General features: G+C 39.6%; 2 protein-coding genes across 11 annotated transcripts in view; one reads left to right on the plus strand and one right to left on the minus strand.

Annotated features, from left to right (window-relative positions):
- The window catches only part of CARD9 (caspase recruitment domain family member 9), a 173,761-nt gene that overhangs the window by 139,454 nt on the left and 18,796 nt on the right, over window positions 1-15,511 (plus strand). The window lies entirely within an intron of this gene.
- The window catches only part of GPSM1 (G protein signaling modulator 1), a 242,000-nt gene that overhangs the window by 76,744 nt on the left and 149,745 nt on the right, over window positions 1-15,511 (minus strand). For 9 of the 10 annotated variants that reach the window (XM_073640123.1, XM_073640119.1, XM_073640120.1 and 6 more), the window contains 2 exons: window positions 7,211-7,281; window positions 6,812-6,976 (listed from right to left, as the gene is read on the minus strand). In XM_073640123.1, coding sequence (XP_073496224.1) covers window positions 6,812-6,976; window positions 7,211-7,281 — 236 coding nt within the window. Of the gene's footprint in view, window positions 1-6,811; window positions 6,977-7,210; window positions 7,282-14,910; window positions 15,051-15,511 lie in introns of those variants that run through there. The other variant, XM_073640126.1, reaches the window with a different exon arrangement.

Consider the following 15,511-nt stretch of genomic DNA (forward strand, 5'->3'; position numbering starts at 1 on the left):
GAGGAAATAAGTGCAGGATAGAAGCTGTGCTGATATACAGGGTGGTCCAAAAGTAGGTGGACAAAGTGTAATAAGGTTATGAAGGGGGAGATTTATCAAACAAAATCCAGTAATTTTAGATAACATTATGTGGAGTGATGAAGCTTCTTTCAAATTATCCGGCCATATTAACAGACATAATTGTATTTACTGGTATAATGAGAACATGCATTTAACATTAGAGCAACAACTACATGAGCCTGGTGTCAATGTTTGGGGTGGTATTTCAAGTTTTGGTGTTTTAGGACCAATATTTTTTGATGGAGCAGTCACAGGAGATAAGTATCTCGAAATTCTAATGAATCAAGTTGTTCCCCAGTTACAGCAACAGCCTAATTCAAATTACCTTTATTTCCAACAAGATGGGGCCCTTCCACATTATTCAAGAGTGGTCCGCGAGTATCTTGATGAAACATTTCCTAATAAATGGATTGGCCGAAGAGGCCCACTTGATTGGCCGGCACGTTCACCAGACTTGACCCCAATGGATTTTTTCTTTTGGGGAGTACTCAAGGACAAAGTTTATAGTCGAAAACCAAAAAGTGTCAGTGATTTGAAAAATTACATAACAGATGCATTTCAAGAAATTAATACCCAAAGAGACTTGTGCAAAAAAGTTTGTCGAAGCGTAAGAGGCAGACTTCAAAGCTGTGCAAATTGTAATGGAAAACAGTTTGAGCACCTGCGTTGATAAAATTTAAGGGCTTTTGTATTATTGTTCAAAATAAAATGCAATTGTCAATGTTATGCTTGTGTTAGCAAATATAATTTTATATATAAATTAAAATAAATGTTATTATTTTCTGTCCACCTACTTTTGGACCACCCTGTATTATCTAATGAAGACAGCAGCACCCTGGGGATACACACAGGCCTGAAATCCAGCCTGTATTACTTGGATAATCACTCCTAAAAGGAGAAAACTCTGAAATTTGGATCAGGCTGAAAAAAAATATGAGGGGCTTTGAAACAACTTTCTCACGTGGGTCAAAGGGACTGTTTGGGTCCTCCTGAGCCCGGGTGCGACCTCAGCCTTTGCACCCACTAAAATGTCTCCCCTGAATACAGCTGTGAGGTGAACGTGTTTGCAGAATTAGGCAACCATCGTATCAGCAAGAACCATATATCTGTGTATATGTTGAAAGTCCTCTGTAAGCATGTAAGCCCACCTCCAGGTTTTTTTCATCACCCCTACAGCCATGTCAGACCATTTTCCTTCTTGCATTACATCTCTCTGTTTATGCCCTTGCAGGAGTGTTCAAGGCCACCAATGTCCAATACTGTTGGCTTAAGGGAAAAGAGACCAGGGCCGGTAGGGATGTGATTGATTTGACATCTCGTCCACAGGCAAAGCTGAGGGCACGTGGGCCAAGGATGGAAGAGGTGAAAGTAATTCTAACTCTCTAACTGCTACTAAACAAATGAAACATGGGAAAAAAATAATGCTTGCACTGTAATATACAAGATAAAATAGATATGTCACCTACACAGATCAGAGCGTTATGTCATCAACTCTTGTAGACAGTAAGCATCACTATATGTGATACTACAGCGCACTGTGTATAGTGGTGATCTAAGGGTTCGTAGTCGATTAAGTCCCGGAGCCCACTTGGAGAACTATACAGTAGATAAAAGTTCAACTCACTCTCTATTTTTTTGCAGAATGTAAATAAAAGAGAAATAATCGCCATATTTAGTATTGCCGCATGCATAATAAATAACATATCAGAATATTTAGCTCATACCTTTAGTAAGTAGTAACACACAAAAAAAAATACATAAATCTGGTATTACCATAATTGTAGTGTCAGACAAAACAAAGTTATCAGCTAATTTCTAAAAGCTTTATAAAAATAGCGGAATTTTTTCCTGTTTTTCAGTACATTATATGATCAAATGGACGGTGTCCCTAGAATCTACAACTCATCTTGTAACCAACAAGCCCTAAAACAGCTTTGCTGATAGAAAAAAAAACTTATAACGCTAGGGAAACAAGAAGGAAACAGAATCAAAAGTGAAGAGGGGATGACTGACCATTGTCCACATAAACTTGGGTTAATATTATGTCTTAAAGCTTGAGATTATGATGATCGTCTTGCTTTAAATTTTAATTCGGCAATTAATACTGTGATTTCCAAGGCGCCACCTCCTCTGCATATGGAGCGGAGACGCTGCCCTAATGTGAACCCCTTTAAAAAGTGGCACTGACTCCTTCAAGCGATACAAACTAATGATGGGGCTGTGAGGATCTACAGTGACAAACAAAAGTTTTTTAAAAAAAAGTTTAGCATTTTTTTTTAAAGTGTGATTACTTCTGTCTGGCTGTTGCCATTTTCCTGGAGATTTCGGTAAATCGGAAGCAAATGGTTGTCAGCTATAAAGACGGAAATTGTGTTTGACGTGGTTTTATCCCTTTATCTGTTAGTTTTCAACATTTGCTGGGCCAAATGTTTTGCATATTTTGTCATGGGTAGTCGAATTTTGCCTAATATTTTTTTTTGTGTGTGTGTGTTTTTAGGTTAAAATATGGCAACAACAAAGCCAAATTTATCATCAGATGTTAGGAAGCTTATTATTCTGAGAGTGAAGTCAGGCAAAAGCCAAAAAGAGGGAGATATGGAATTCACCTGCTCTCAGAGTCCAGTGTCACGTATATTAAAGAAAGAAAAAGAAGGTTATGGAACAGCTGACAAACCTAGAAGTGAACGACCTCGGAAAACTTCCTGAATAGTTGATCACATCATAAAGAAAAAGTCAGTATCTGATGTCCATAAAAGTGCTGTATAGATTTTGCACCAAATGAACAAAGAATATGGGGTCAAAGTGAGTCGCCAAACTGTGGTAGGATGGCTAAGAGCAGTAGGGTTGAATGCACGAGGTCCAGCCAAGAAGCCTTTCATCTCTGCAAAGAACCAGAAGGTCCGACTTGAGTTTGCCAAAGAACAAAGAACACCGCCAATGGAAAGAGACAGATTGGTCTAAGGTGTTGTGGTCGGATGAATCCAAGTTCAATCTGTTTGGTAGTGATGCCAGCACTAAATATACCGCCCAATTGGAAAACGTAATGATGTAAGGTACCAAACACCTACAGTGAAACATGGTGGTAGCAATGTCATGGTTTGGGGCTGCTTTTCTGCATCTGTCATTGGCCCTCTGCATAGAATTCATGGAAATATGAATGCTACCACGTACAAGGATATACTGGAGAATGTAATGCTGCCACATGGTAAAACCAAAGTAGGCAGGGGATGGAAATTCCAGCAAGACAATGATCCTAAGCATACATCCAATTTAGTCAAAAATTGATTAGCAAAGAAAAATGTTCACCTGTTACAATGACCAATCCAATCACCTGATTTACACCCTATAGAGCACCTTTGGGATGAGCTAGGGTGACGAGTTGGGGCCATTACCCATAGCAATAAAGATGAATTGTTCGCAGATATCCAAATGGAATGGAGCAAGATCCCTCAAGATGTCTTGAATCCCTTAGTGGCTTCAATGCCCAGTTGGTGCAGTGCAGTAATTAAAGCAAGAGGTTATGCTACAAAATACTAAGTTATGGCGTTGTACAATGAATTACTTTCTATGTTGTGATCAATAAATGGTAGATGCAAAACTTTTAGCAGTCAGTTTTCATTAATTAAATGACCATACCTATAATCAAAAGCATTTTGGTTAAAATTAATATCTTGCATTATGACAACTTCATGCACTTTCAATTCATCACCAGGGAAATGGCATCACAACAACCAGACAGAAGTAATCACACTTTTAAAAAAATGCAAAACTTTTGGTCGCCACTGTATATCATTACTGCTTAGAAGTAGTGAGGCTGCGGACAGTAATGTGGATGCTCATTTGGATCCATACATTAATACTAGGGCAATAACTTAACTTTTTAAACTCTGCTGATACTTGATGTATATTACAGAATATAATTAGTTTCAACTTGAAGGCAATTTGTGGCAGACAATGACTATTGAGTATGAACACAATACAAACTATAAATATCTACACACACACACATACATACACACACATACACATACATACATACACGCTACTCAACAGTGAAATTGCAACAAGAAGGAAAAGTCGTGGAGTTATGAAAATCACAGGATCAACATTTCTCCAAAGTGTCCCAGGAGACTTTTTTCAATACGACAATACCAAGCTGCATGTTGTTTGTGCTACTATCAGCAGCATGAGTGGCCTAAAAGTGGCTGCGACATCTCCGGATTTGTCTCCCATTGACCACATTTGGGACGTCAGTTCATAGGAGCTGCCAGCAGCAGATCATGATGATTTTCATGCCCAAGTGCATTCAGCTGCAGAACAGCCCTCAGACGACCATTCGTAACCTCATTGATAGCAGTCTATATTGTAAGTGCGGGGATTTCTGCACATGGCGCTCAAACAGACTGAATACATTGAGATTTTTGAACATTTTGCTTCCATTTTTTCATCATTTGCCGATCATTACCATGTCTATCCATCCTGTGATTTCCATAATTCCACGACTTTTCCTCTTTTCTGTTGCAATTTCAGTCTTGAGAAGTGTAGATATTATACACATACACATATATATTTTTTAATTTACTCACTGTATGACATGCCACCATTTTGCACAGCATAATACTTCAGGCTCTTTCATTCGCGGTGAGATTTGCTCAGCATATACTCCAAACATAACAGGTAAAACATGATGAGAACACAGCATGGAAATACAGTGATGTGAAAAAGTGTTTGCCCCCTCCTGATTTCTTATTCTTTTGCATGTTTGTCACACTTAAATGTTTCAGATCACAAAACAAATTTAAATATTAGAGAAAGATAACACAAGTAACACAAAATGCAGTTTTTAAATAAAGGTCTTTATTATTAAAGGAAAAAGAAATCCACACCTACAGGGCCCTGTGTGAAAAAGTGATTGCCCTCCCCCTTAAAACATAAATTAACTGTGGTTTATCACATCTTTGGGAAGCGGAGTTCAATTTCCCCACACACAGGCCTGATTACTGCAACACCTGTTCTCAATCACGAAATCACATAAATAGGACCTGCCTGACAAAGTGAAGTAGACCAAAAGATCCTCAAAAACTAGACATCATGCTGCGATCCAAAGAAATTCAGGAACAAATTAGAAAAAGTAATTGAGATCTATCAGTCTGGAAACGGTTATAAAGCCATTTCTAAAGCTTTAGGACTCCAGCGAACCACAGTGAAAGCCATTATCCACAAATGGCGAAAACATGGAACTGTGGTGAACCTTCCCAGGAATAGCAGGTCAAACATAATTACCCCAAGAGTGCATCGACAACTCATCCAAGAGGTCACAAAAGACCCCATACCAACTTCCAAAGAACTGCACGCCTCACTAGTCTCAGTTAAGGTCAGTGTTCATGACTCCACCATAAGAAAGAGACAGGGCAAAAATGGCATGCATGGCAGAGTTCCAAGACAAAAAACACTGCTGAGCAAAAAGAATATAAAGGCTCGTCTCAGTTTTGCCAGAAAACATCTTGATGATTGCAAAGACTAATGGGAGAATACTCTGTGAACTGATTAGACAAAAGTTGAACTTTTTGGAAGGTGTATGTCCCATTACATCTGGCGTAGAAGTAACAGCATTTCAGAAAAGGATCATCATACCAAGAGTAAAATATGGTGGTGGTAGTGTGATGGTCTGGGGCGGTTTTGCTGCTTCAGGACCTGGAAGACTTGCTGTGGTAAATGGAACCATGAATTCTGCGGTCTACCAAAAAATCCGGAAGGAGAATGTCCGACCATCTGTCTGTGACCTCAAGCTGAAGTGCACTTATGCAGCAGGATAATAATCCAAAACACACCATCAAGTCCACCTCTGAATGGCTTAGGAAAAACAAAATTTAGACTTTGGAGTGGCCTAGTCAAAGTCCTGACCTTAATCCGAATGAGATGATGTGGCATGACCTTAAAAAGGCAGTTCATGCTTGGAAATTGTGGCTGAATTACAAAAATTTTGCAAAGATGAGTGGCCAAAATTCCTCCATAGTGTTGTAAAAGACTCATTGCCAGTTATCACAAACACTTGATTGCAGTTGTTGCTTCTAAGGGCCCAACCAGTTATTAGGTTTAGGGGGCAATCACTTTTTCACACAGGGCCCTGTAGGTTTGGATTTCTTTTTCCCTTAATAATAAAGACCTTCATTTAAAAACTGCATTTTGTGTTACTTGTGTTATCTTTGTCTAAAATTTACATTTGTTTTGTGATCTGAAACCTTTAAGTGTGACAAACATGCAAAAGAATAAGAAATCAGGAAGGGAACAAGCACTTTTTCACACCATGTAGGATGGAAATAATGCCTGAGACAACATATTTCCAACAAATCATACCGACAAAAATAAAAACAGATAGTCATCGGTTGAAGAGCATGTATAAAAAAAAAATCCAAATTTACGGGCAACCAACTAGTAGACAGCTCAGATTATTGGCTTTATCAGCTTAGCATATTCTGTATTCGTACAGTATTACCGCCATTACGCCATACCGTCATGTGACAGACAGCCGCGCTGTCACTGTGGATGTAATGTCATCTGCAGCTACAGATTGTTTAGATTCAATAACAGGAACGATGCGCGAAAATCCCTTTAGGATTTTTTGTTAAATTGTGTTATTCTGAATAACGTCTTATACATTTCCTTTATCTATCCATGTTCATCACATAATCTGGAATTTCTAGACTTTTTTCTCATTTTACAGTAACTCTTTTTAATAACGGTCTCTTACCAGATGAGGCATTTGGACTCTAACATCCATTGCATCCACCAGGGTGCCCTCCTGTGTTTTTGAGTTTGCAGAACACTCATTTTCTTTGTATTTTTTACTCCTCGCGGGTTTTGTAGAGAAGTCCTTTTTTACACCTGGGGTGTGGTGACTGTCACCATTTTGCGTCTTTGGAAAAAAAAAAAAGAGAAATTTCTTGAGCCTCAATTTACATAAACCTCAAACAAATGTTATACAGAGATTCCTGAAAGCAGAATAAGTCGCTAGTAGATATTATCTCTGGCAGCAACTTATCTCCTCTGGGAACAAGCGATTGTGCATGTTGACATCCAACATGCCCGATTCCTCTCCTTCCCTTTCCCCATAACATGTCTGTGGTGCTTTTGATGTCAGTAAGCTCACCTTTTCTGAAGGAAACTTTATTAGATCTAAGCTGTCCATACTTGTCCGATGCTGCCTTTTAGGTCTGGCTCCTACAAAGTAAAATAAAAAGGCACATTAGACTATGCTCGGTATCTCAGCAGACACTTATTTTCATTATATTATTTTGTTTCAGAACACATATAATTTACAACACAGGCTTTTTGGTAGCAGTGATAGACCAGGACAATTTTTTAAAGTTTAATTTCCTCACAATCGGAAAATGGAGACCTGTTAAAGATCCTTTTGATCCTCTTAAAGAAAGTCCTTTCAAAGTCCTTGTAGGACACTTTGCACTAAAAAAAAAACTGTGCGTCTCTTTTAAAAAGCTTCAAGATAGTTTTAGCAAATATTTTCTTTTTGCCTATATGAAAATGAGGAATTAAGTGCACTGTGGGCAGGGCTACACAATCCGAATCACCCTCTCTGAGACGGTTTTACTGACTTTCTACCCCCTCCCCCCAATGTATTGATTGACACCATTCAATCATTCGAGCCTGTGCTGTCTCCTCTGTACAGTGTCCATTTTAGGACATGATCAGATATCAAAATGAAACATCAGAATGATGTCAGTTTGAGGCTAAATACCCTGTCTGACAAGTGATTCTGACGAGTGATTTTACAACTGTAATAATAATAATAATAAAAAAAAAAGTAACTGTTCGCTGATGGGACTTGAACCAAAAATTCTGTGTCCCAAAGCCAGTGCACTAACCACTGAGCTATAAACTCAGTTGTAAAAACCTAGGAGTTCTATTTGGTTATATGATTTTCAGTGCAAACTTGTCTAAAATTCATTGGGACTTATGCACAGACTGCAAGCAAGCCAAATTCAAATGATGTTTGATTTTGATGTGCGAGTCTGAAGGGTGACTTTCTTCAAACATCAGAATCACAATGACTTTTAGTCACCCTGAGTATTTTCATGGTTGATATCATAAGACAAGAAAAGCTATCAGTTAGTATCACTTGACTGGATAGCTTAATGGTAAGGCATCAGCTTCTGAAATACAGTGTTAAGAGTTCAAATCCTGATAGGAATACAATTTTTTTTTTTAATTATGACTGTTTAGCACACAAACTACAGGGTTGTTTTCTTTTAATATCTGACACTCTGATTGTCATCCTGATGTGTTAAGAGTTTCAGACACGCTGTCTATTTGCATGGTAAATTACATAGCAAAAGTAAATTGGGAGTTTGCAGCCAGTACTTGGGTGGATGGAAATAAAAACATTTTATCATTAGACCCCTTTAAGAAATTATGCAACTATAAAGTCACTTGGAAATAGATATGTAGTAAATTATTGCCTCCCAATTTACTTTGGCTATGTAATTTACCATGCAAATAGACAGCATGTCTGAAACTCTTAACACATCAGGATGACAATCAGTTTCAGATATTAAGAGTAAAACACCCCTGTAGTTTGTGTGCTAAACAGTCATAATCAGGGCTGTGGAGTCGGTAAGCCAAACCTGCGACTCCGACTCCTCAATTTCCCTTACACCGAATCAGACTCCACGACTCCGACATATATTGCTTATATTTAACTGAAAAATTTATTGTAGTACAATGTGAACATCAGACATTTAATCATTTTTATGATACAATAAAGATATTTAGATAGAATATAATGATGGATAGCTGGAGGGATAGATAGATGGATAGAGGGATGGATAGAGGGATGGATGGAGGGATGGATGGAGGGATGGATGGAGGGATGGATGGAGGGAGGGATGGATGGATGGAGGGATGGATGGAGGGATGGATGGAGGGATGGATGGAAGGAGGGATGGAAGGAGGGATGGAAGGAGGGATGGAAGGAGGGATGGAAGGAGAGATGGAGGGATGGATGGAGGGATGGATGGAGGGATGGATGGAGGGATGGATGGAGGGATAGATGGAGGGATAGATGGAGGGATAGATGGAGGGATAGATGGAGGGATAGAGTGTGATAGACAGATGACAGCTACAGACAGCAAATAGTACATGGCACATATCGCACATATAGTTCACACACATTGTACAGCGAGCACATAATAATCACCTACAATATTAGCATTAGTTACCTTCCTGTGACAGAGATGAGCAGTAGTACTTTCACTTTCTCCAGCTCGGGGCCCAGGAATCGGATCCTGTGCAGGGCAGGCACCCCTCCCCCTCCTCTCTCTGGTGAAGACGGCAGAAGACAGGACAGAGGAGGGGAGATTGCCCCATGCAGTCTGGAGCCAGTGCAGGATGGGAGCACTGCAGCATACAAGTGAGTTTTGATAGGTGCGTGCCCCTGCTTCTAGGGGGGCAGCTGCCCCCCCCCTGCCCCTTGCTGGCTACGGCCATGATTCACACACAGCGTTTTTGCGGATCCGTTTTTTGCAGTGAAATGCTGCGTCTCTGGGCATCCCAGCAAAGTCAATGGATTTCAAGATATGACATTCAGACACATCGTTTTGTGAGGATCCGTTTTTGGGCTCAAAAACGGATCCTCACAAAGAATGAGCATGTCAGTTTGTGCAGCGTTTTTCTAATCTGCTTTTGCTATTGAAAACATTATCTATGAGCTCAAAAACCTTTCAGGTGATGTGGTTTTTTAAAAAGCTGATGTGCTTTTGCAGCTGAAAAACGTATCCTCAAAAAAATGCAGCAAAAACGCTGTGTGTGAATGTAGCCTTAGATCAGGAATAGGACAGCCATTTATAGGACATTTCATAACTTTCCCAAATTCCTATGAAAAAATATTCCCCACAAACTGCATTGATCTACTGCACCCAATTTATCATATATTTTAGGAGTCAGAGTCGGTCCATTTTATACCGACTCCACCAAAATGAGCACCGACTCCGACTCCACAGCCCTGGTCATAATTAAATTTTTTTTTTTTTATTCTTATCAGGATTTGAACTCTTAACACTGTAGTTTCAGAGGCTGATGCCTTACCATTAAGCTATCCAGTCAAGTGATACTAACTGATCGCTTTTCTTGTCTTATGATATCAACTATGAAAATACTCAGGGTGACTAAAAGTCATTGTGATTCTGATTCTGATGTTTGAAGAAAGTCACCCTTCAGACTCGCACATCAAAATCAAACATCATTTGAATTTGGCTTGCTTGCAGTCTGTGCATAAGTCCCAATGAGTTTTAGACAAGTTTGCACTGAAAATCATATAACCAAATAGAACTGCTAGGATTTTACAACTGAGTTTATAGCTTAGTGGTTAGTCCACTGGCTTTGGTACACAGAATTTTGGGTTCAAGTCCCATCAGCAAACAGTTACTTTTTTTTTTATTCTTATTATTATTACAGTTGTAAAAGTCACTCAGAGTCACTCGTCAGACAGGGTATTTAGCCTCAAACTGACATCATTCTGATGTTTGATTTTGATATCTGTTCATGTCCTAAAATGGACACTGTACCTCTGAGATCCCGCACATCTCATTCTTAAAAACTATCCTGCCGAATCTTAAAAGAAAGGTTCTTCTTCCAAGGTTCCCTACAAGGACCTGTGCTTACTTTGATACAGATTTTGGATATAAAAGACTCCCTTTAAAGTAGTGCATGTTCAGCTTAATATTTCATACAGTTTGGTAATGCTTTATCATTTTTTAATTTCATGAAAATGTATAAAAAAATTGAGGAAGACTGTGTAATGATTAGTGAGGGGGCCATGACATTGCTCCCTTAGGCCTTGCACTAGATACACCATGTCACGATGGACATGTGTAGTGTAGAGACGCTGGGAAGATTTATACACTATCTTGTGGGAACTTGTAATCTCAGCATACATAACACCGCCATATAGTCCTAAAACAATAGCGCTATATCATCAGTATCCAAGTAACACTCTCCATATTCCTATAATTCACTTTCTAAATGCCACCACAATCGATCACTAAATAATATTGGATGTTCCTGGTTATATTAATCTCGGGGACCTCCGGCATTTGCCCAGGTTGCCTAAACTTGCCTTATCCTGTGATTGATAGTCATCCATATATACATAATCTTACAAAGAAGGCCGTCAGTCATGGACTCGCTCTGCCTAATGGTACTCGCTTGCACCATAGTGATAAATGTGGGGCTGTTTCTGATTGCTGAAAAATACAGTTTTTTTTTCTAGGACACTTTTACACAATATTTTTTTGTAGTACATGTGTTAAATCGGTACAGACTGCTTGGCATGATGAAGATTTCCGGCATATCACTTTTGTAGCCTGGCGACAGATTCTCAGAGAAGCTACAAAGCTTTTGAGTTTCCCCCGGAACAGAACTGGATCGCCGGCACAACCAACAGGAAAGAAGCAAATAAATAGCAAAATTATACAGAAATGCTATTTAAACAACGACTTAATGTTTTCTGTCGAGTTACTGCACGTAAAAGGGTCATCCCATAAACAACATTAATCACCTATCTACAGGATAGAGAAAAAAAAAAGATGATTGCTGAGCATATTAGCGAGCCAGAGATCAGTTTCAATGCCCCCTGTATAAACGGTGCATTAGTGAGCATGTGCGACCACTGCTCTATTAGCTGCCGACGAACTGCCTATGAGAGTCAGGGTTCATTCAGAGAAAACCGGTCCTGGTTTCATCAGCGATTTTATTTAGAGTTCTATCCGAGTTTCATCAGTTTTTCTCAGATAAGAAAAAAGTTCTGTCCCATCTTCTGCCTAGAAGTTGGTAAAAAACAGACGGTATCGGAGCGCGGTCTGATTTTTTTAAAGACTTGCATTGCCGACTTTGATCCGACACTCGGATCAAGTATTGGTCATGTCTCCAAGATTTTGAGCTGAAATAAAAATGGGATGATAAAAATACTAGATAAAAGTTCTGTCCATGAAAAATACGAATAGAGCTCGGATGCGAAAAACGGACGTCTGAACCGGCCCTTATAGACATGGAGCACAAGTACATGCTTGCCAACAACCCCGATTTTGCTCCCCAAACAGTCCTGCACACCGGACCAAAATAGAAAAAATGGCTTGGCAAAACCATACCCAAAAATGGCCTTAAAATAAACTTACATTTTAAATATTTTTTCATATGTTACAGCCCCTTACAAGTCAAGTTGATATTGGGGGCCCAGGCCCTGAGACCCCCACTAATTGCTCAATACAGGAGTCACACACAGCATTGTACTGAGAACTGGTTGTCTTTTAATCCCTTATATCGCTATGTGTTTGCTAATGTCTTAGTTAGGTGCTTCTACCTTTAATTTGCGCAATAATAGGGGGTCTCAGGTCTCTCCCCTACCAATCAACAAGGCTTTTTAAGTAGCTATAACATATAAAAATAGCATTACAAGTTTAGTTACCCTTTAAAAGTATTGAATTTGTGTTGTGCATATTGGTAATTATACAAATACTAGATGGTGGCCCGATTCAAAAGCATCGGGTATTCTAGAATATGTATGCGGTACACCGGGCGCAATCAGCAGAGCGGTGTTTAAATTTGGCACCAATATCGCTGATTGGTCGCGGCTGGGACCAATCAGCGAACCGTGTTAGTGAGGGCCGGAGAGCGTGTTTAAATTTGGCGGCAAAATCGCTGATTGGTCGCGGCTGGCGGTCGCGATCTATCAGCACAGCGGTGTTTAAATTTGGCGCCAATATCGCTGATTGGTCCGCGGGTCGCCGGCCGCGACCAATCAGCGATGCGGGATTTCCTGGACAGAAGGACAGACAGACGGGATAAGACAATTATATATATTAGTCTAGCCATAGGATATACAAGCAATATGGCCGCCATTGCTCCGATTGGGATGCTCACCAATATCTTATCCAAAAACACGAGAGGTGTAACTGGGCAGATCTGCCATTTATTAAAATTAAAAAGCTGGGTGACATCTCTTACAGGATCTGTAATGGCAGCCATATTGGATGTCACAAAATTGCCATATAAAATAATTAAAAAAAATTGCTAAATAGAATTTTTTTTAAAACAACTTGACAGATTTGTGGGAGAACCCTAAATAATGTATTAACCAGACCTCAGTCTACAGATTAGGTTTATAATCCTTTAAGAGAACATTAAACTCATTAGCGAATTGACATGGAGAAAAAAGGAAGCCTACAATAAGGTCCCATATCTTCCAGATGATGAGATAATCTAGACAGCCGCTCGTCCACCATTAGATACCTTGAGTTCAAAGTCTTTGGAGAAGTATGACATCCGTTGATGAAAGCTTTGCTGTACAGGCCAGGAAATGCTCTCATCTAATATTATGCTTAGGGCTTTCATGCTTTTAGGCTTTCGTATGTGATTTACGGCACCTTTCTTGTGAACCGAACAAAGGTATGGGGCCACCTTTTATAATGATCGTAGAGGATAGCTATTAATGAGCACTCAAGATATTTTGCCGAGGCTTAGGTAATTATCTCAGGATATACAGCCGTTCTAGATAATGATTCAGCGACAGTCCGTCTCATCCAAAACAGAAAATGCATTATATAGGGCGAGTCTAAAGTCAGGAGAAGACCCATTTGCAATCTGATGGTGACTTTCGAGCGGGTGAAGAATTAAGCTGTCTAAAACGAGTTTGCCACTGTCCAAACGTCCCCCACTTCCCCCCATACTTGTGACCATTCTTGTGTTTTCAACCGAGAGAGAAAGAAAGCTGCGCTCCATGTCCACTGGCTTATCTCCCCGGAAAAGAAAAGGATTTCTACAGGTCGGATTCTTCTCTTCTCCAACATCATCTGTCGGAAAGAGTAGGGAGGCCCCCATACACATCAGTTGGAGGGCCAGCCCGACTGTCATTTCATGTGGGGGAGCTACTTTACAAAATGTTTTGATGAGCCATCTTGCATGGCAAAAGATCATGCTTTACAGATACTATGTCATATAATAATGAAAGTGAATGTGGTCTGGTTGTTACTCCTAAAGTAGCATGGCCATAATGTAGAGTTTTGCCATGTGTTCTTTGTAGCCACAGCCTTGGGGTACAAAAATGCCATAAACACACCTAAAAGGTCACTAGACAAAATTAACCTGGTTTGCCATTTTAAGACAGTTTTTCTCATAATTTCACCATATCGTGCAAAGATAATATTGGGATACAGTGTCCAAATAATATCACCGTAATAACATAATGCCCAACGAAAATATTGAATTGAGTTAAGGTCCCCATATTTGTCTGACAGCTATCTCCCCCAACTCTTCCATACATAGAAATGCTAAGCTCAGGGATGAAAAGGCTCAGCTACTGGATATCCAACAGGCCAGATGCTTCTTTCCCAAGAAATCATCTGATAGGGAAGTCGGGAGACCCACATACAAATTAGACTGGAAGCCGATCCCGCCAATATTGGCAGGTTCAACCAATGTGTATGGGGAAATTTAGCCAGAAAAAGCTATGTGAGGTTAAATACTTGTGTTTTAAAAAATACAGGCCTTACACCTTTATTGCCGAACCAGAAAAATGACAATTGAAACTTTCTCAGGTCCCTTCATAAGGTCATATAGTTACCACATAATACAAAAAAATAAAAGTTAACTTTTGCTTTTTTCTAAGTTCCATTTTAAATGCTTATTTTAAGGAAAAAATGACATTTAGCCTTTTCTTTAGCATGTTATGGTTTTTGCCCCCATGACGCCCCATTCTGCGTCACAAGACTCAGAATTGAGTCCCTGCTAATGAGAAAGCTTCATCTTATACCCCCCTGCAAATTTAATTAGAATACTTACGGTTTTAAACACTTAGGCCCATGTTAATAGTCAAATTTAAGTAAGCAGTTGCCTGATGGAGCCTGGTGCTAATGGTGGTGGATGAAGTGGATGAAGGAGCTGGTGGCGCTGCTGTGTCCCGTCATCCGTTGCACGCTCTCCTTCCAGCTTTCAGCAGCTTCTGAATCTAAATTCTGTCTTGGATACTTTGCTATGCATCCCCCTCCCTTAAAGTATTTATTGCAGCGATTGCCAAGCTGAGAGTAGACTAACGGAAATCCTCGGGGTATTTCTAAATGCTCTCTCTGTCTAAATGCTCTCTCTCTCGTAGGTTTTTTTTTTTTTTTTTTTTTACAGTGATCTCAGAAAAAGTTTTTTTTTGTGTTGAAAAAACTGGCCAGGATTTCAGGAGACGGTCCACTGTTTCTGAAGAAAAGATCCTTGGCAAGAGGTTAAAAAAAAAAAAAAAAAAAAAAAAGGTGTACAACCACCAAGCTTGGATGGTTTGGATTCCGGATGCTGGGAGCTTTCGCCGTGTGGTTTACATGGAAATTATTTTAGATACATTTAACATTCACTGAACTGCTCCCATTTCAGTTCACTGGCTCTGCACAGCAAAAAA

Source organism: Phyllobates terribilis, unplaced genomic scaffold, assembly GCF_046119375.1.
Source record: "Phyllobates terribilis strain yellow unplaced genomic scaffold, ASM4611937v1 Scaffold_7__3_contigs__length_470593459, whole genome shotgun sequence".
In the NCBI taxonomy this organism is placed as follows: domain Eukaryota; kingdom Metazoa; phylum Chordata; class Amphibia; order Anura; family Dendrobatidae; genus Phyllobates; species Phyllobates terribilis.